The sequence below is a fragment of the Pipistrellus kuhlii genome, unplaced genomic scaffold (genome assembly GCF_014108245.1).
Source record: "Pipistrellus kuhlii isolate mPipKuh1 unplaced genomic scaffold, mPipKuh1.p scaffold_m20_p_70, whole genome shotgun sequence".
Taxonomy (NCBI): Eukaryota; Metazoa; Chordata; class Mammalia; order Chiroptera; family Vespertilionidae; genus Pipistrellus; species Pipistrellus kuhlii.
Window position 1 is genome coordinate 726,715 of NW_023425574.1, and position 19,028 is coordinate 745,742.

The 19,028-nt window shown below is 56.2% G+C and overlaps 2 protein-coding genes across 6 annotated transcripts; one reads left to right on the forward strand and one right to left on the reverse strand.

The window, feature by feature from the left end:
• Window positions 1-6,249: 6,249 nt before the first annotated feature.
• On the forward strand, window positions 6,250-17,714 carry LOC118710186 (5-hydroxyisourate hydrolase). Of its 5 annotated transcripts, none has more exons than XM_045575868.1 (5): window positions 6,250-6,358; window positions 6,992-7,131; window positions 8,015-8,150; window positions 10,197-10,318; window positions 17,686-17,714. In XM_045575868.1, the coding sequence occupies exons 2-4, from the start codon at window positions 7,001-7,003 to the stop codon at window positions 10,284-10,286; spliced, it is 357 nt and encodes a 118-aa protein (XP_045431824.1). In that variant the 5' UTR covers window positions 6,250-6,358; window positions 6,992-7,000; the 3' UTR covers window positions 10,287-10,318; window positions 17,686-17,714. The 5 variants fall into 5 exon arrangements, 4 of the variants coding, with proteins under 4 accessions (XP_045431824.1, XP_045431822.1, XP_036278530.1 ...); XM_036422637.2 differs by lacking the exon at window positions 6,250-6,358 and adding an exon at window positions 6,395-6,560; XM_045575867.1 differs by lacking the exon at window positions 6,250-6,358 and adding an exon at window positions 6,621-6,626.
• Window positions 10,558-18,022, reverse strand: LOC118710185 (dynein regulatory complex subunit 4-like). The gene is given in 7 exon segments (XM_036422636.2): window positions 10,558-10,801; window positions 12,681-12,746; window positions 14,773-14,982; window positions 16,065-16,151; window positions 16,453-16,620; window positions 17,083-17,288; window positions 17,875-18,022. Coding segments are annotated over 7 exon segments (960 nt in total). The 5' UTR covers window positions 17,948-18,022; the 3' UTR covers window positions 10,558-10,651.
• Between the last annotated feature and the right edge of the window lie 1,006 nt (window positions 18,023-19,028).

The following is a 19,028-nucleotide window of genomic DNA, read 5'->3' on the forward strand; positions in this document are numbered from 1 at the left end:
TACCAGTAACCAGGCAATCAGTTACCTGCTAACCGTGTAACTAGTAAGCAGTAACATGTACCCTGGTAACTAGTAACCAGTATCTTAGTAACTTGTAAACTTATGACTAATAACCTTAGTGAAGGATACCTGTGACGTCTTGCATGCCTTATTAGTGGATTATGGTGGCCTCTCGCAAGGACACTGCTTCTCACACTACTCCAGTACCTCGCTGTATGGACTGGCTGCCTCCATAATGGCGGCCTCCACGGTACCCACTGCTGTACTCATAGCTGACTCCAGGTTACTGGCTGCCTCACGGACAGCGGCCTCCAACGTAATGGCTGCCTTAGGAGAGGCCACCCGCCCCGGACTGGCTGCCTGATCAGTGGAGGCCTCGCTGTACAGATGGCATCGATAATGGCAACCTCTCTCGAGGACGCCGCAGCCTCACCAGACTCCAGCACCTCTCTGTCAGGACTGGCTGTCTCGATAATGGTGGCTTCCAGGTTTCGAATAGAAGGGATTTCATTATGTCAGTGCACCAGCCGAGGCCTCCCTTTGCAGGTCTGGAGCGGGAAGAGGTGAAGAACACACACAGCTGTGACTACGGTACTTCCAGGGATGGAATGATTGCCGCCCTGGCCATCTCATCTTGTGACCATGTTTTCCTGGGTAGAATTTTTGGTCGGGTTCACAGGGCTTGAGCTAGGATTTGCACACCAGGGACAGAGGCACAATGTGCTATTCGTTGAATGGCCACAGGAGGGCAGCAGAAGATAGTTTTTGGCCTGACCGGTTCCTTTGCAGGTCCAGTGTGATAAGTATACAGTTCTGTAGACAGACGTGTACAGTATAAACAGTAACTACCTTGAAAGAAAATGAAAGCGTTTATCCTATAAAACCAGTGTATAACTGCTCTATGATTAAATTCTGATAAATCACAAAATAAGGAGTCCTTACTCTTAGCACATTTCTACAGAATTATTTTATCTTTCCTTATGAAATAAACAGGCACAGGTATCAATCAGAAGCCCTTAAGTTACCAGAACACGGTTAAAAATGACTGTGCTACAACCCCAAACTATTAACTAGAATATTTTCATCAGAAAAATACTTTTTTACAACTGATTTACTAACATTTAAAAAACAGTGCTCAGTAATAATAACTCTAATGTCACAGAAGTAATTTGAAAAAATATGGAGCAATGTTGGAATTGACTAGGATCCTGGAAAGAGTGACTCATTTGGATGATTCTCAAATACAGAGTAATTCACATTTTGCAACACAAATTCACCTTTCACCCTTCAAATTCATCTTCAGCAAAGTAAAGTCATATTTTGCAAAGCAAATTCTCTTTCCAATTACAATTTGCCTTTTCCACTTCTGACCCCAACCATGAGCGCGGCTCTAACCCTGACCCATCACCCTGAAACCCTAACATCAACTCCAGCCCTAGCCACAGCCCCAGCCTTGGCCTCTGGCCCTTGAATGCCCTCAAATTTATATTTTTAAAAGTGAGTAGAGGGAACGTGAGGGGAAAGGGAATGGGGCGCAGCCTGCCCTAGGGATCTTGCCAAGGGACTGGCCTGGTTGCATGCCCCGCAGTGGCAGACGGCAGAGCACTGCTCCCCAAGGAGCAAAGGCGGCCCCCCATCCCTGCACACCATCTGGCATGGGGCTTCTCGGGTCTCCGGCACGCAAGCCGCCATCGTTAGAGCACTCGAGAGGGTCAAGGACATATCAACCGCATGTTCCACCAGAACCTGCAGGACATGATGCATGGCATCCACAACCACAGGGAGGACAAGCCCACAATGACACTGCAGCCTCCCCCAAGACATGCCTCTCCTTTGGCCTCCGTCGTCCACAGCCAGCAGCACAGCCTCACCTATCTGTCCGCTTCTGACCCTACTGCCGCCTCCTTATAAGGGCCTCTGTAATCACACTGGGACTTGTGGGGTATCTAGGGTGCTCCCCTTTCAGGAGATAGAAAAGGCTTGCATGTTCTCCCTGGAACTTCTGGAAGGACATGTCTTGTGATAGCAGCTGCAGAACACTTCGAGTCTCATCTCCTTACCTCAATCACCTACAGACAGCCACTGCTCCTTTAGCCTAAGCCCCTAAAGTGTTGCAATCACACACGCTGCTCCACCACACAACCCCTCCATCCTCTGAAACACATTATCCTACAGCTGCTCTTCTGCCACCATCTTGCTCACTATCCACCTTGAACAACACCAGCCCTGGGTTGTCCCCACTGGGGCTGGAAAAGTCAATCACGCCTATCAGGAAATAGGCATGGAGGTGTAACTGCACCACAGGAAACAGAGACAGATGTGAGCTAGAATAATGGGATAATCACTATGTGAGGGATGTGAATGTTCAATCACTGTTTTACACCGGAAAGTAATGTATTACTGTATGTCAATTAGAGGTAAAAATAAATTCTGATTATCAACACAACAAAAGTGCATGCAGTTCGTAGCTGGTGTTGCTCACTGGTTAGAGCATTTGCTTGCCAGACACTCACTCACCACTGTAGTTAACAACAGCACCAACGGAACATAGTAGGCAGGCAGGGTGGGTCACTGCAAGGGGAACCTCAGTGCAGCAGTCTACGGGGGCCTCCCTTTGGGGAGCTGGGGTGGGAAGATTTAAGAACACAGAGCCGTGAATATATAATGATTGCTGCCCTGGACAGCAACAATGATTTCCTGGGGGTGTTTTTTCTGGGCAGAAATTTTGGTCATGTTCAGGAGGCTTGACCTGGAATTGCAGAACCATGGACAGAGGAACAGGGTGTTATTCCTTGAATGGCCAAAGGAGGGCAGCAGAGGATTATTTTTGTGCAGAAATTGACAAAGTCCCTTAAAGGCTAGCATAATAAATATATAGGTCCATAGACATGTACAGTATAATCAGAAGATAAAACTATAAGCGTTTCTCCCACAAAAGTAGTGTATAATTCTACTCTATGATTACATTCTAAAAAAACACAAAATAGCCGAAACAGATATGGCTCAATGAATAGAGCGTCGGCTTGGGGACTGAAGGGACCCGGGTTCGATTCCGATCAAGGGCATGTACCTTGGTTGCGGGCATATCCCCGGTAGGGGGTGTGCAGGAGGCAGCTGTTCGATGACTCTCTCTTGTCGACGTTTCTAACTCTCTATCTCTCTCCCTTCCTCTCTGTACAAAATCAATAAAATATATTTTTTTAAAAAAAATCAAAAAATAAAGGATGCTTGGTCTTACCACGTTTCATTCTGAAAGAGACAGGTATAGGTTATTGAGCAGAACCCTTTGAATTACAGGAACAGGTTTCAAAACCAATATGTTTCAAAACCAAAGTATTAACTAGAATCTTTTATTCAGAAAAAAAATGTGTTTACAGCTAATTTACTAGGAGAAGAAAGCATTAAATTTTAATAACCTAATGTCACTATAGTAACTTGAAAAAGTAAGAAGCCATATTGGAATTTACTAAAATCTTGCAACGGACAACAAATTTGGATGATGCTGAGATACATTAAAATTTTCCATTTCCAAGCTAATTCACCTTTTCCACCTCTGACCCTGGCCATGACCCAGTCCCTGGCCCATCATGCTCACCCTCACCCAAAAACCCTAACTGTAACCCCAGCCCTAGTCTGAGCCCCAGCTTTGACCTCTGACCCTTGACCACCCCTCCAATTTATATGAATTTAATAGAAACCATAGATGGTGTGGCTAACTGGTTAGAGCACAACTTGCCAGACATACACTCACTCACTGCTCTCTAGTTAAAAGAAGCACCACGGAGCATTAGGCAGAATGTGGGTCACCTTAAAGGGAACCTCCATGCAGCAGTCTCCGGGGCCTCCCTTTGCATGGATGGGGTGGGAACAGGTCAAGACTCAGAGCCGTGACTTCTAAAAATGAGGGAAGGAATGGTTGCCGCTATGGACAGCCTTGATGATTTGTTTTCCTTCTTTTTCTGCGTAGAATTTTTAGTCGTGTTCACAGGGCTTTAGCTGAAATGTCAGCACCATGGACAGAAACACGATGTTATTCCTTGAATGGCCACAGGAGGGCAGCAGAGGATTATTTTTGGGCAGCAATTGGCTGAACTAGTATTTTGAGGGCTGGAGTAATAAGTATCATATATAGAACCATAAATGTGTACAGTATAATCAGTTACCTACTTGAAAGAAAATATAAGCGTTTATCCTATAAAATAACTGTCTGCTCTATGTTTACATTAAAATAAATCACAAAATAAGGGATGCTTAATCTTAGCACATTTCTACAGGTTTTTCTGATCTTTCATTCAGAAAGAGACAGAAACAGAGATCGAGCAGAACCCTTTCAGTTACAAGAACACCTTTTAAAACAATGTGTTTCAACACAAGAATCTTATGTTCAAAAAAAAATGTGTTTACAATTTATTTACTATGAGAAAAAAGGTACTCAGTAACAATAACCTGATGTCACAGAAGTAACTTGAAAAAATAGGAAACATTATTGGAATTTTGAGATACTAGAAGGGGAGACTCATTTTCATGCTGCTGAAATATGATCAGTAAAGTCACCATGGACCTTATCAATGACATGTATGAGATGATGTAGTGCTCTCACTATCCATGTCACAGCCACTAACTCCTAAATTATCACGGAAAGACGAACAACATTGCTGCCCAAACGATGGTGTCCCACCCCAGCCCGCAGAGCCTACTTCCCCAGGCCTGCTATAACCCTTGCCCTGCCCTATATAAACAGCTGGCTACGGGGTGCAGAACAGATTCTTGCGAATGACCTGCTGCTCTCCCATGCTGCTGGCAGTATCAGAAGTGCTCCTAGGTGACTCAACCCTGTCTCTGCTGAATTGGCTAACGAAGTGACAGGCAGCCTGGACGCATTGATTGGCAGGTTACAACACCATCCTCCTCTCCGACTCACCCCCACGAAGTCACACTGAGACTTCTTGTTTTTTGTTTGTTGTTAATCCTTACTGGGGGTAATTTTTCCATTGATCTTTTAGAGCATTGAACAAGCTAGCTTTTGTAACCAGATATTTAAAGCTCAAAGCTGTAAATGACTGCCTCCATTCCTAACATGTGTGATGCTTGTGGAGACCTGTCTTACAATGGACCTAATTCTTCTCAGAGAACAGCAGAGTATACAGGGGTGTGACAGAACTCCTTATCTGTGCAGAGTGAGGACATTCTGGCTGTTTCTAGTCTCTTGTACCCACATGCGTTTGCCGAAACAGTGTAAGCAGCATCCCTTTGGGGTTTTCTGCTGCAAACATAAGCCCTGCCAAATGTCATGTGTGTGCACATTTCAAATAGATATTTCCAAATCACCTCAGAGTTATAAACAGCTCACTTTCAACCTTTGCTACAAGAGTCATCATCCCTACCTTGAAGGGGCCTGATTCTAAACCTACAGATAGTCCATGCTCACTACTGAATTATTAGAAAATACACCTTGGTTAGAAAAAACAGTTCCTGTGTCCAGAGCAACACTCCACACAGCAATAGATACACCATGCAACTCTCCTTATTTCTGCAGCCAATTAGTGTGTGGAACTGGGGCAGGAGAAGGGGTTGGGAGGTGGAGGGAGGCAGAGTGGGCATGGAGGGAGACAGAAGAGGCCAGAGGGGCCCCAGGACACCAGAGTGGGCCACAGTGGGACAAGAGCACAAGCTCATCTGTCTTCTTCTGTGGAACCGTAACAACCAGGAGTCATTAACACCCCTTTTCACAGATGGGGAAACTGAGGCATCGTCACAGGGCCTGTTAGGACAGAGTTGAACACCTTACCTAACCTTTGAGAGGCTTCCATCAAAATACTCTCCTGCCTTAACCCGTGTTGCTCAATGGATAGAGCGTCGGCCCTTGGATTGAAGGGTCCCAGGTTCGATTCCCCATGGGGGCACAAGCCCGGGTTGTGGGCCAGCTCCGCAGTGTGGGACATGCAGGAGGCAGTTACTCCATTATTCCCTCTCATCATGGATGTTTCCATCTCCCTCTCCTTCTCCCTTCCTCTCTGAAGTCCATAAATATATATATTTATGCTGACTGTCCCAGAAGGTAAAAAATCCACGTTTTTCCTGGGACTCCTGATGGGGGTCGGGCTCGTGAGCCACCTCCAGGCCCAGCTAGAGGCCACAGTGGATCTGGGAAGAACCACCCTCCCGCTTCCACCCGCCTCCCGCCCCGCCCAGTCCCACCCCTCCCGTTCGGTTCCCTGATGGCCGCCCATCCCAGACGGTCCCCTCGATTTCACTTCCGGTGGGAGTTGCCTCTGCAGCCACAGGTCCGTGCTCCCCGCTGGCCCACCTGGGCCCCTCCCGAGCGCGGTCCCTGGGGCCGTACTGGTGGCACCGAGAGGTACCTCCACCCACAAACCACCCCATTGGGTCAGACACTCGGTCCGGGCCAGGGAGGTGACGGCAGGACGGGCGGTCGGGGAGGCGCCCTCAGGCGGAGGCGGGAGGGGTGACCTCAGCTCAGCCGTTCCCAGCTACTGGGCATGAGCTCGGCGTCTGCCCCACGGCTGCGTGCACTCCAGCGGCACCTGGGCTCCCGGGAGGTAGGGCGACCCCCCGTTCTGTCCCATCGGCCTGGGCTCCGTCCCGCGGGTCTGGGCTCCCGGGAGGTAGGGCAGTTCCGTTCCGTCCGCCTGGGCTCAGGGAGGTAGGGCGGTCCCGTCCCATCGGCCTGGGCTCCGGACTGGAAGCTGAGCTGGGAGAACTGGGAATGCCTGGCTTCGCACCAGCACTGACCAGCAGGGCGGCACCAAGCGATGGTGGAGGGAGGGGAGGGGAGAGTCCCAGTGGGGATGATGGGGAAGAGATCAGCATAGCTGACAACCTGAACCTCAGTGTGTGCATACCACAGCCTTGGTCATCCGTCTCAGGGACTTCCTGGGACTCTCCATCCCACAGGGCTGTTTGCTCTAAGTGTTGCCTCCTTGGGGCTGGTGTGGACACAGGGCTTGTCTGTCCCTCTCTCCTGGCCCAGGGCAGAGGCATGGAGCCAGTCCGCAGCCCAATGACCACACACGTGCTGGACACTGCCTCCGGGCTCCCAGCCCAAGGCCTCTGCCTCTGTCTGTCGAGGCTCAAGGACCATGGCCAGCAGTGGACAGAACTGAGGAGAAGGTAGGTTTTGGGGTAGCGCTGGGTCCAGAGCCCTTCCCTCAGAAAAGGGCCCCCGTCCCCTGCCGGCTCCTGAAGCCTCTCCCGGCAGGGGGCAGGGGTAAGGGGTCAGGGGTCAGGCTAGGCCAGTGAAGGCTTCCGCTCACCACACAGCACTTTCTCTTCCTTTATTCTCACTGCACCTAGTGACCCTTAGACAGAAGCAGGGACAACCCGCACCAGCCTGGCAGCTGTGCTCTCGTGGCCCCGGCTGATGCCCGGCACTCAGCTCTGCTGGGAGGCCCAGGCTGGCATATTGGCACTTGGTGGCCCAAAAAGTTCAGGGCCTGAGGTTGTGGAGCGTGTCCCTCCCTGTTCCGTGCCTCACAAAGGCTGCGGGCCCAGGGCCCACCTGAAGGCCGGCTGTGGTCTTGGAAGAGCACATGGAGTCCCCTGGGGGCCGCAGGGACCGGTTCCCAACTCCCCGAGTGCAGATGAGCGGTGCTCTCTGACCACAGTGCCAGCTCATCAGCCTGCACAGCAGAGTCATGGGGCACTGGGCCACCTGGAACAGGAACGGACCCCGAAAGCCACACACCATGTACTGCACGTCTCGTCCAGGTTACAAACAATAGGAACAGTGTCATCCACCTTGCCTTCTTCTCATTTTATAAATAAGCATACTGATAGAGAGTACATGGAAAAATACAGGTCAAATAGAGTGATGATTGCTCCTGGGGAAGATGGTGGGAGGTTTCCCTCTCCTGCTTCTCTGTGCTGGACAACAGCTGCTCCTTAACCCCAGGCACTAGTCTCTCCCGAGCCAGGCTGCAGGGGTGTGTGAGGCTGCGAATTGTGGAGATCCCGAGAGCCAGGCAGGGGTGCACCTCGTCCCTCTCCCCAACAGCTACACCGACCCCGATGGCCGCTGCCCTGGTCTCCTGCTGCCAGGCCAGATGAAGGCGGGCATCTACAAGCTGACCTTCGACACAGAGAGTTACTGGAAGAAAAGGGGGCAGGACAGCTTCTACCCTTATGTGGAGGTGAGGGCACAGGCTGGCATGGAGTGGAGGCTGTGATTCACTGACTCCAAGGTCCTGCGGAGGGCAGTGCCCCTCCCCCCTCTCCCAGGGCAGTGCCCCTCCCCCTCTCCCAGGGCAGTGCCCCTCCCCCTCTCCCAGGGCAGTGCCCCTCCTTCTCTCCCAGGGCACTGACCCCTCCCCCTCTCCCAGGGCAGTGTCCCTCCCCCTTCTCCCAGGGCAGTGCCCCTCCCCCTCTCCCAGGGCAGTGCCCCTCCCCCTCTCCCAGGGCAGTGCCCCTCCCCTCTCCCAGGGCAGTGCCCCCCCCCCTCTCCCAGGGCAGTGTCCCTCCCCCTCCCCCAGGGCAGTGCCCCTCCCCCTCTACCAGGGCAGTGTCCCTCCCCCTTCTCCCAGGGCAGTGCCCCTCCCCCTCTCCCAGGGCAGTGCCCCTCCCCCTCTCCCAGGGCAGTGCCCCTCCCCCTCTCCCAGGGCAGTGCCCCTCCCCCCCCCCAGGGCAGTGTCCCCCCCCCCTCTCCCAGGGCAGTGCCCCTCCTTCTCTCCCAGGGCACTGGCCCCTCCCCCTCTCCCAGGGCAGTGCCCCTCCCCCTCTCCCAGGGCAGTGCCCCTCCCCCCTCTCCCAGGGCACTGACCCCTCCCCCTCTCCCAGGGCAGTGCCCCTCCCCCTCTCCCAGGGCAGTGCCCCTCCCCCTCTCCCAGGGCAGTGCCCCTCCTTCTCTCCCAGGGCACTGACCCCTCCCCCTCTCCCAGGGCAGTGTCCCTCCCCCTTATCCCAGGGCAGTGCCCCTCCCCCTCTACCAGGGCAGTGTCCCTCCCCCTTCTCCCAGGGCAGTGCCCCTCCCCCTCCCCCAGGGAAGTGCCCCTCCCCCTCTCCCAGGGCAGTGCCCCTCCCCCTCTCCCAGGGCAGTGCCCCTCCCCCTCCCCCAGGGCAGTGTCCCCTCCCCCTCTCCCAGGGCAGTGCCCCTCCTTCTCTCCCAGGGCACTGACCCCTCCTCCTCTCCCAGGGCAGTGCCCCCCCCCCTCTCCCAGGGCAGTGCCCCTCCCCCCTCTCCCAGGGCACTGACCCCTCCCCCTCTCCCAGGGCAGTGCCCCTCCCCCTCTCCCAGGGCAGTGCCCCTCCCCCCTCTCCCAGGGCACTGACCCCTCCCCCTCTCCCAGGGCAGTGCCCCTCCCCCCTCTCCCAGGGCACTGACCCCTCCCCCTCTCCCAGGGCAGTGCCCCTCCTTCTCTCCCAGGGCACTGACCCCTCCCCCTCTCCCAGGGCAGTGTCCCCTCCCCCTCTCCCAGGGCAGTGCCCCTCCTTCTCTCCCAGGGCACTGACCCCTCCTCCTCTCCCAGGGCAGTGCCCCTCCCCCTCTCCCAGGGCAGTGCCCCTCCCCCCTCTCCCAGGGCACTGACCCCTCCCCCTCTCCCAGGGCAGTGCCCCTCCCCCTCTCCCAGGGCAGTGCCCCCCCCCCCTCTCCCAGGGCACTGACCCCTCCTCCTCTCCCAGGGCAGTGCCCCTCCCCCCTCTCCCAGGGCACTGACCCCTCCCCTCTCCCAGGGCAGTGCCCCTCCCCCTCTCCCAGGGCAGTGCCCCTACCCCTCTCCCAGGGCAGTGCCCCTCCCCCTCTCCCAGGGCAGTGTCCCTCCCCCTCTCCCAGGGCAGTGCCCCTCCCCCTCTCCCAGGGCACTGGCAGGCAGTGAGTTCACCTGCTTTGAGCTCCCAGGAGAAAGGTGTCCCTCCCGTCCCCGGGTCAGGCTAGGGGGCAGGGTGGAGGGTGACTAAGCCCCTGTGGACACGGGTGTTGAACAAGTCCCGTCCAAATCACTGGGCCTCACCTTGCTGCCCCCCCTTCGCCTGACCTGTTTCAGGGTGGGCACCTTGGGAAGCCTGGCAGGCCCTCAAGCCAAGAGCTCCCTCTAGAGCGGATTCAGTCTTGTCCACAGCCCGTTTCCAGTCAGCAGGCGCTGGCCGCTCTGGGGCTCCCTGGGAGCCAGCCCTCAGGCCGCAGTCCGGCTTCTCCAGGGGAGCACGGGGACAGTGCTCCCTCCTGCTGCTTCTGTTCTCAGGTCGTTTTCACCATCACAAACGAGACCCACAAGTTCCACGTCCCCCTGCTGCTGAGCCCATGGTCCTACACCACCTACCGAGGGAGCTGACCGCCCGCTGGTCCGAGAGCCTACGCAGCCATCCACAGGGGCTCCCTGCTCCTCATGGGGCCTCAGGTCCCGCTTCCCGGGGGGGGGGGGGTCTGGACCCCAAGCCCTAGTGGCGCTGTGACTTGGGCACCAATAAAGTCTGTGGCACCTGCAGGCTGCTGCGGTCACTGGGCACAGCTGTGCTGTGCTGCCCGGCAGGAGGTGTGTGTATGGGGGGGGGGGGCAGCTGGGCGGGGAAGACTGGCCACAGTCGTGCACCAGGACACGCGGCAAACGTGAAAGCCTTCATTCGCTGACCCAACAAATAAAACACACCTGCTGCCGCAGTGTAAAGGGGGGGTCGTGCAGGGAGAAGTCCCGGGGGGCTATGTTGGGGTGCTCACTAGCCCCGCAGGGCCCTGGCCCAGGGCCTGCCCAATCATGGCCGTCTCCAGGGGCTTGAAGCCCACGTTGTCCAGAGGGATCCCGAAGGCCAGGAGCTTCGCCTCGTAGGTGCGCAGCAGGTCGCCATGGGCCTGTGGAGACAGCGCGTGTGGGAGGGCTCCCCCGGGCAGGGCAGTGCCCTCCCTAGCACACTCAGCTCTGTGGAGGGCGGGAAGGAGGGATCACAAAGACGGCTGATGGGGAACACGGGACCCCCACATCCCAGAAGAGCTCAGTATGGCCAACAGTGCTGCCAGGTCCGGGGACATGGCTCTGTCCCTCTGGGAAAGGCGTCTTTAAAAGGCTAAACGTCGTCGTCGTCGGTGGCTGGAGGGTCTGAAGAGGCGATGCCTGAGCAGCGCCTGGAGCGTCGGTTGACTCAGGAAAAAACCTCCAGAGGGCACATCGTCCTCACATCTGTTGAATGGAGCCCAGACCACCCAAGAGGCAGAGCCCCCCTACCCGGGAAATAACTCCAACTAGCCAATTGCGGAGTCTAATTACAAATTTTATTACAGATTCGATTCTGGGCTGCTGCCGCCAGGATGGAGCAGGCGGCAAACAGCAGCCCGCAGTCCCAAATCCAGCTTCTTATATACATTTCAAAGAAAGGGGGTGGAGGTCGTTTCTATGGTTGCATGCATTGGCCAGATGGCCTAATTTCCCTTCTTGGTTTGTTCTGTTTGTTTAGCCTAAACTAACAGTCTGCTGATTTGGCCTTCAGCCTTATCTACCCCAGACTGTTTATTTGGCCTTCAGGCCCAGGAGGGGTTAGTAGCAACTTTCTACCCTCCAGGCAAGGTCAGTTATTCTCCATTCCTCAGGGAGGGGTTACACATGGAGGGGAAGAGAGGAACAAAGGAATTCTAAAAGGGGTGCTGGGCTCGTTAATAACATATTCTATGACAGGGCTTGCTCTAAGTCAACAGTCCTGTCTGGTAATCTCATACCCTATTTCACTTAACTGTCAAAGCAAAGTTTACTCTGTTATCCTGTTTCTCTTATCTTGTTGGAGCAAACATTGCTCCCTTTACTCCCTGCTCGGGGCTGTTTTCTGAGACAACTTTAAGGGTCCTGTTCCCATCACTGAGAGGGGGTGGGGGTGAGACCTTAGGGAGTTGAGATAACACAAACAGCTTTTAAACATTTTCATTCTTACAACATCTTTACACTTGGTGCTGGGACTTGGGTCAAGAGTGAGAGGGAGGACTGAGCGGAGATCCAGAGAGAAGTGGGGGCTGGGCCTGGCTCTCGCCATTTGAGGGGTACAGGCCTCCTGACAGCTTGTGCAGATGCTCCAATAGCTGCACGGCCAGCAGCTGGCACCAGTTCTGGGTGCACACGTATCCAGGGGCTGGGCATCCAGGGAAGGTTCCGGCTGGGAGGGGAAGGGAAGACCCAGCACCACAGACGCCTCCATCTGAGGCTGCACAGCCCAGGCTCGCATGGAACAGAAGCACAGAAAACAGAACCACGGGCACGTCTGAGTCCTGATAGGTGGCTGCGTTGGTAAACATGTGCACAGGCAGCTATGTGTCTGCATCACCACAGGCAAAGCCCAGACAGCATGGGGAATGCCGGCCGGAGTGGGGGGAGGGGGGGCTGTGCTGGGAGCAGGACCCAGGCCACTGGGACTCATGGGACAGACAACGGGGGGATTGGGGGGCAAAGAGCCCTCAATGTGCGTTTTTGGTACAGAAATGGCAGGCAGCTTTCGTCAGACTCACAAAGGAGCCTGAGAGGTTAGACCTGGAACTGCTCCCTGCTTGGAGGTGCAGACTCCCATCGCCACGGCAGCCAGGTCAGACCAGGAGGCGGGAAGAGACCAGCCCTCCTTTCCCAGAGCGCTCCAGGCTGCCCTGGAGGAACACGGGCACCCAGAGCTGCCCTAAGCCACCAGCGAGCAGGCGACGGCAGGAATCTCAGGGTCCCAGGTGAGGGCGTGCACTAAGCAGACGGGGCCCCTCCTACCTTGCAGACCCGGGCCAGCTCGTACTGGAGGTCCTTGATGGTGCTGTTCTTCGATTCCAGAACATCCTGAGGAGAGAAATGCAGATGGGAGCTGCAGACCTGTCTTTGGAACGGGACAGACTGAGCAGCCGTGGGTATGCATCTGGGGCTCTCACAGTGACCCTGGATGTCCAGGAAACAGTGGCCTGGCCCCATCCACGTGTGTCCACACGGGCAGCAGGCCGTGCGGAAAGGTCCCCCAGGAGAGAGGGAGACGGCGCCTGCCTCTGCGCAGAGATGGGTGCTGAGAAGTGAGAGGCGCAGGCCTGGTGGTCCGACCAGGAAAGCCGAGAGCTCGCCCACGCCAACCCTGGCCTGGTGTAGCTGCAGTGCCCCTCCTCACACTGGTGACCCTCAGGGACAGAGGCACCAGTCAGAGAGGAGCCCCAGGCCCAGGGCCACAGTGCTGCCTACAGACAAGCCCTCCTCTGTGCTTGCACTACCCCAGACCCCCGCCCACACTGTCCCGGTGACTCGGTCCCACAGCACTGTGGCCACTGAGCCAGGATGCAGGAAGGACCTCGCCTTGGCCTTCCCAGCCCCTCCGCAGTTGTGACAAGTCCATCCTGCTCAGCCTTCACTGCAGGTCCCTGTGTGATCGCAGATCCAGTATGTCCTCCCCAGAACCTTCCACAGTCCTCCCCGGTCCCAAAGTCAGGGACACAGCTGACAGCTTCGAATCTCTCCCACCCAGATGGCAGCACCAAGTGCCAGCTGCAGGCCGCAGGGCAGCTGGGCGGGAGGAGTGGCTGCAATGCTTCACGTACAGACACGGTGACCTGACAGGTTCATCCTCGGGGTGTGAGCCAAAGGGGCTCGTGTCACCTGAACTGCTGATGGGACTCACTGGCTGGAGCACTGGCCTGCACACCAAAGGGTCTCGGGTTCGGGTCCCAGTCGGAGCACACACCCAGGTTGTGAGTTCGACCCCTGGACCTGGTCAGGGTGTGTGCAGGAGGCAGCCTATCCATGTGTCTCTCTCACATGGATGTTTCTCTCTCTGCCTCTCCCCCTCCCTTCAACTCTCTCTAAAAACAATAGAAAAATATCCTCAGGTGAGGATTAACACAAAATAAATAAATAATATTTTTTCAATGCTGCCTATGCTACTTCTCAGAATAAACACACCTGCACCCAGAGGGTGAGGAGGCCCCACGCCGATACCACAGACCTTTCCCCAGGAAGACCCCGTTCAGGGAGGGGGATTGGCCTCTGGAAGAAAACACGGAGGCCAGTGCACACGTATCTGTCTCCCAGGGCCCCACGGCCTGGCAGGAGCAGGTGGCCCAGTTGGCTGAGTTCTGAGCATCAGCCACACTCCCCTGGCAGCACCAAGACCGCTTATCTCACACCACCAATTCTGTTTGTGACCCCCCCACCCCCAAAATCAGGTCGGGGAACAGAGGGACAAGGCCCGTCTCTGGGTGAGAGAGAACCTGCAGGTGCTGCAGGGCTCCGCCTGCGAGGCAGGAGCGATCGCTACCCTGATGCCTCAGCTGACCTGCTGGCCCAAGGTCACGGCGCCGAGGTCTCACCTGCCTTGACTACTGCTGCCCCCTCCCGCATCCCCACCCCGTCCCCTGGGCCCGGGCCAATCCCAGCACAGAGGGTGCTGTGAATAACAGGATTCAAGTCAGCAAATGCTATGGCCTCTGCCCAGATGTAGCTCCCTCTAACTGCCCGGGTGGGACACAGCATAGTGACTTCCCTGAGAGTACAGGAGACTCAGCTGTCCCCCAGGCCTATGTCTGGGTCGGCCACCAGATGCCCAAGGGGCTCAGGCCCCCAAGTTACAGAACAGTTGAGACCTAGCACCTGACAGGCTAAGCTGAACCCATCCTAAGAAGCAGTAGCAGCGAGCCGAGTTCTGAGTGAGAGAGTGTGGGGAGCCCCTCCCCAGGGCTGGCCGAGGTGGGTACCTGGGCTGATGGAGGCTGCACATGCGTGGGGTCCCAACATGAGACAAGTGACCCAGTCAGAGCCCCTGCAGGCCACCTGCCAGGGCAGGAGCACAGGCACCATCCAGCTGCCCCCGGGCCCATCGGGCACTGACCTCCAGCTTGCGGGACACCAGGCTCAGGGTGGCGGGGTCCAGGTGGGAGGCTGCCAGCACCTCGTTGAGCTGCAGCTCCTTCTTCTCCATGGCAGCGCTGAGGGCCTGCAGCTTGCGCTCCAGGAGCAGGTTCTTGAAGCCGGTCTTCTGCTGCACCTCCAGGATGGCCGCCGTGAACTTGCTGTAGAGCTCGTCCCGCTCCCGCTGCACCTGCAGGGACGCCTCCGCTGGGCCATCTCACCGGCAAGAAGCCCTCCCCCTATGGCCTGGGCCAGACACACCTTCCAGCGTGCCATCTACGCAGAGTCCACCCACACCAGGGAGCCTGTGCCCTCGGCACCAAACCCCTCTAGCCGCAGGCTCCCTGAAGCCAGCAGGCCCCTCTGAGCGCCTTGGAGGGTGTCGATATGACGAACTCACAGGCACTCCTGCACATCAGTGGGAGGAACCTGGCACATGGGGTGTCCTGCTCTGGCCCATGGTCCACCCTGCGCTGGCCACGGAGCACCCTGAACTAACAAATGGAGCAGGTGGCAATGCTCTGCCCGGGGCAGACCCCGGACACTGCAGGGAGGGATCTCAGGCTCAATGGAAATCTAAGGAAAGCACATTCACCGAGACATTCTCCACCAATCACACAGCAGCAGAGTTTGGGATTCGCGACAGCTGGTGCAGAAGGAAGCGGCCCATTGGGCACTTGGGTGAGATCAACAGCCCTCTGGGCGGGCTATCTGAAATCTGAACACAAACATTCTGGCCCAGTAATTCCATCACCAGGAACTGGCTTCCCTAAGGAGGCGCCCACGAGGCACAGACGAGCTGTCAGGAGAGGACGAGCAGGCGTCCCTCAGCGCCAGCTGCACTTGGTGGGGAGCACGGGTGACACCAGAGTGAGCGACTATGCAGGACCTGGGAGCTGGAAGGCGCTGCGTCTAAGGCAGGAAGTCCCACCCACGGACTTCCATGGACACTCAAGAGGAGCTGGGAGGAGACACGGAAGCTGTTAACACTTGTGAGGCTCAGCGCTGAGCAGCAGGGGAACCCTCTTGTTTTTACTTAGTCTCAGGCCTCCATGACTTCTTCCCAACGTGCACATCCATGTACGTAGAGGAAAGGATGCTGGCTGGAGAATGAGCCAGAGGGGCCAGGTGGGCACACTGCTCCCCACCAGGGATCTGCTGGGTGAGACCTGGGCCTTCCACAGAACGTGCCATGGCTTCCTTGAGAGCTGGAGGAGGAGCAGGCAGCGGGACCTCCTGGGACAAGTCTCCGCTGGGCTGCTGGCTGCCCACCTGGATAAACCGCTGCTCCAGCACCTCATGTTCCCACTGCAGACTCTTGAGCTCTTTCTCGGTAACTTTCAAGCATGCCTTTGTGCCCTGCAGAGAGGAGGGGTGAGCGCAGAAGGCACTCAGGATTCATGCGTGCACACATGGAGGCTCCTGGAGATGGCGAGACCAGGAATAATCTCCAGGAAGAACTGGCTCAAAGACACAGTGGTTCATCCCCACCACGGCAGATGTGGGCACCGATTCTACACGCTCCCCCACCTCCTTTCCACTCACAGAAAATGGAGATTCAGACGCCCTCCTGTCCTTAGGGCCAAGCCCTACACAGGCCCCAGGAGGCATCTCGAGCCAGGAGAAGCCAAGGAGGGAGGGGACTGCAGGGGACACTCACAACCAGGATCTGCTTGTCCCTTTGGTGGTCACCCAGCTTCTTCTGCATCTCGCTCATCTCATCCCGGGCCTTCTACAGCGGCTCCGCCAGGCGCCGGTTCTGCGCAGACACCTCCAGCATCTCCTTCTCGAGGTGCTCCTCCTTCTTCCGCATGTCTTCCATCTGCTCCTGTGGGCACAGGCGTGTGCAGGAGGGATCAGCGGGCAGCGCCAGGGCTGCAAGATCACCTGCTACAGGCAAGTCCTGCCACTGTGGGCACGCAGGCCAATGAGACCTGTTTTATGGAGACACACACACCTACTCTGAATGTCCTGCGAACGAGGTTCTCAGGAGATGACGCTTTGTTCAGTACCCCATGCAGGGCTTCCTGCATTATGGAACCCCATCCCTGCCAGCACGTAGGTGGCAATGACACCTGCCCATACCTCTGTGCTAGGTTCCAACCACAGTCCTGCCTGGGCATTTACTCTCATGACGGACACTGTCCTACTCATTCTCCTACCCGACACAAGGGCAACAGCCTGTTTTCGGCTACAGGCACGGAGGGGTTACGTTCCCTGTGGATTTCCATCCAGGACAGTGCAGAAACATTTCCTAAGGGACACTGTGCTGGCGCCGGCAGCCCGGCACCTTGAGGGAGTTGATGAGGGCCAGGTTGTTGAGGGTGATGTCGTTGTAGTAGTTCTTCATGTCTGTGAGAGCCTCCTCGTGCCGCTGCATCAGCGTGCTGATCTGGCCGTTCTTCCTCTCCTCCACCTCGTGGATCTCGGTCTTCCTCCGCAAGTCGAGCTCATCCCTGAGCATCTTCATCTTCTTGTCATACTTGGCCTCGATCTCTGAAAGGCAGCAGCGCACAGGGCCGCTGAGCAGAGAGCAGCCGGCTGTGCCAGTGCTGCCCACGCTCATCCGCCAAGGAAGAGGGTGGTTTAAGAGGGTTTTCCCGCTGATGCTCAAGGGGCAGGTACGGCACACCGCATGCCTGCTGTCCTCTGCCCGGGGCAGTCGTGGCTACTCCACCCTGCAGGGCTCACAAGAGCTAAGCTCAGCCCATCCCATGGTCGCTAGCAATGACCCCTATGGCCATCCGGTCACAACACAGGGCTTTGTTACTAAAGCTGGACAGACCGCCTCAGGCCAGGAGCCATGGGAAAGACTGAGAACACTGCCCACGAGACTGAGTGGCCACCCCCTGCTCCCGGACACCAGTCTTTGCCAGGAGCAGGGAAGTGGGTGGTGGCCACAGCCTCCCCAGCTGACACAGAAAAAACTTGGTTCTGGGGTGCTGAGGTCCATCGGCCTGAACAAACGACCAGACTCTCCCCACACAATCTGGGCTGGGCTGACCTGGCCTAACAGCCCGGCGAAGATGAGCCCCACAGAGTCACTTTCTGACGGGTGGCACGCAGGAAGTGAGACACTGACCTCGCACTTGCCTCTCAAAGTCGTTTCGCAGCTTGGTAATCTCCTCGGTGTGTTTCTGCAAAGGCAGAAGCATGCAATTACAAGATGACAGAGAAGCCGCTGGGTAAACTCTCTGCTGTTCTGGCGGGTGCCTCTGCCCTCAACGCACAGACCACATCCAGAATAAGAGGGCTTTGGTAACTTCCACATGAAAACTCACTTGGCTGAAGTCAGCTCTGAGCTTGAGAAAGTGTTAAACGAGATTCTAAGGACTGACAGCAGCTGCGGCCACGCTGGCCTGCCTGCGGGATGGAGCCATGGTCTTCCAGAGCTGCAGGCTCCCCCTGGGGGCCTGCTCACACCTCCAGCCACGGCTCAGAGCAACAATAAGAATTATCTCAATAGATGGCTATTGTATAAAATTCTGAGAATAAAATGGCAATTATTTTACAGCAGTATTTTTACACAAAAGGGAACTCTGACCACATAACTGATCGTTATACAGGCCTTGGGTCAGCAGACAGCCTCACATCACAGAATTCATTGGAAAACAGCCTACTGTGTGCCTATACCAAGAGAGATCACACCACTCCTTTTTATTTACTTATTTAACACCCACTCATTGACTTTTAGGGAGAGTGGAAGGGACGGGGAGAAACAGAGAGAAACATCGATATAAGAGAGACACATTGACTGGTTGCCTCTAGCTTGGCCGGGATCGATCCTGCAACCAAGGTACATGCCCTTGAGCCGGAATCAAACCCTAGAGCACACATGTCAAACACAAGGCCCTCGGGCCAAATCCGGCCCGCCAGGCCTTGCAATGTGGCCCTCACCGCGCTGTCATCACTGCACTCCACTGCGTTCCATCACAATGACGCGCGGTGACATAGGAGGCTTGTGATCTCGCCGGCCGCCTCGCCGGCCGCCTTGCCGGCCACCGTACTTGCTATCTATTACACATGCGCATAGATAACAAGTCACTCGAGATTCAGGAGGTGTGACCTATAGTCCGGCATCCAATGTGGTTGTGCGGGTGGCAGAGCAGAGGAGAGAGTGAGTGTGCGGGCATAAAAAATACACAGCAGAAGCTGCCAGTTCCTGGCATAAAGTGCAGGCATAAAAATCGCAACAGAATCTGCTATCTGTACCCAGCCAGGCATTTATTGACTGAC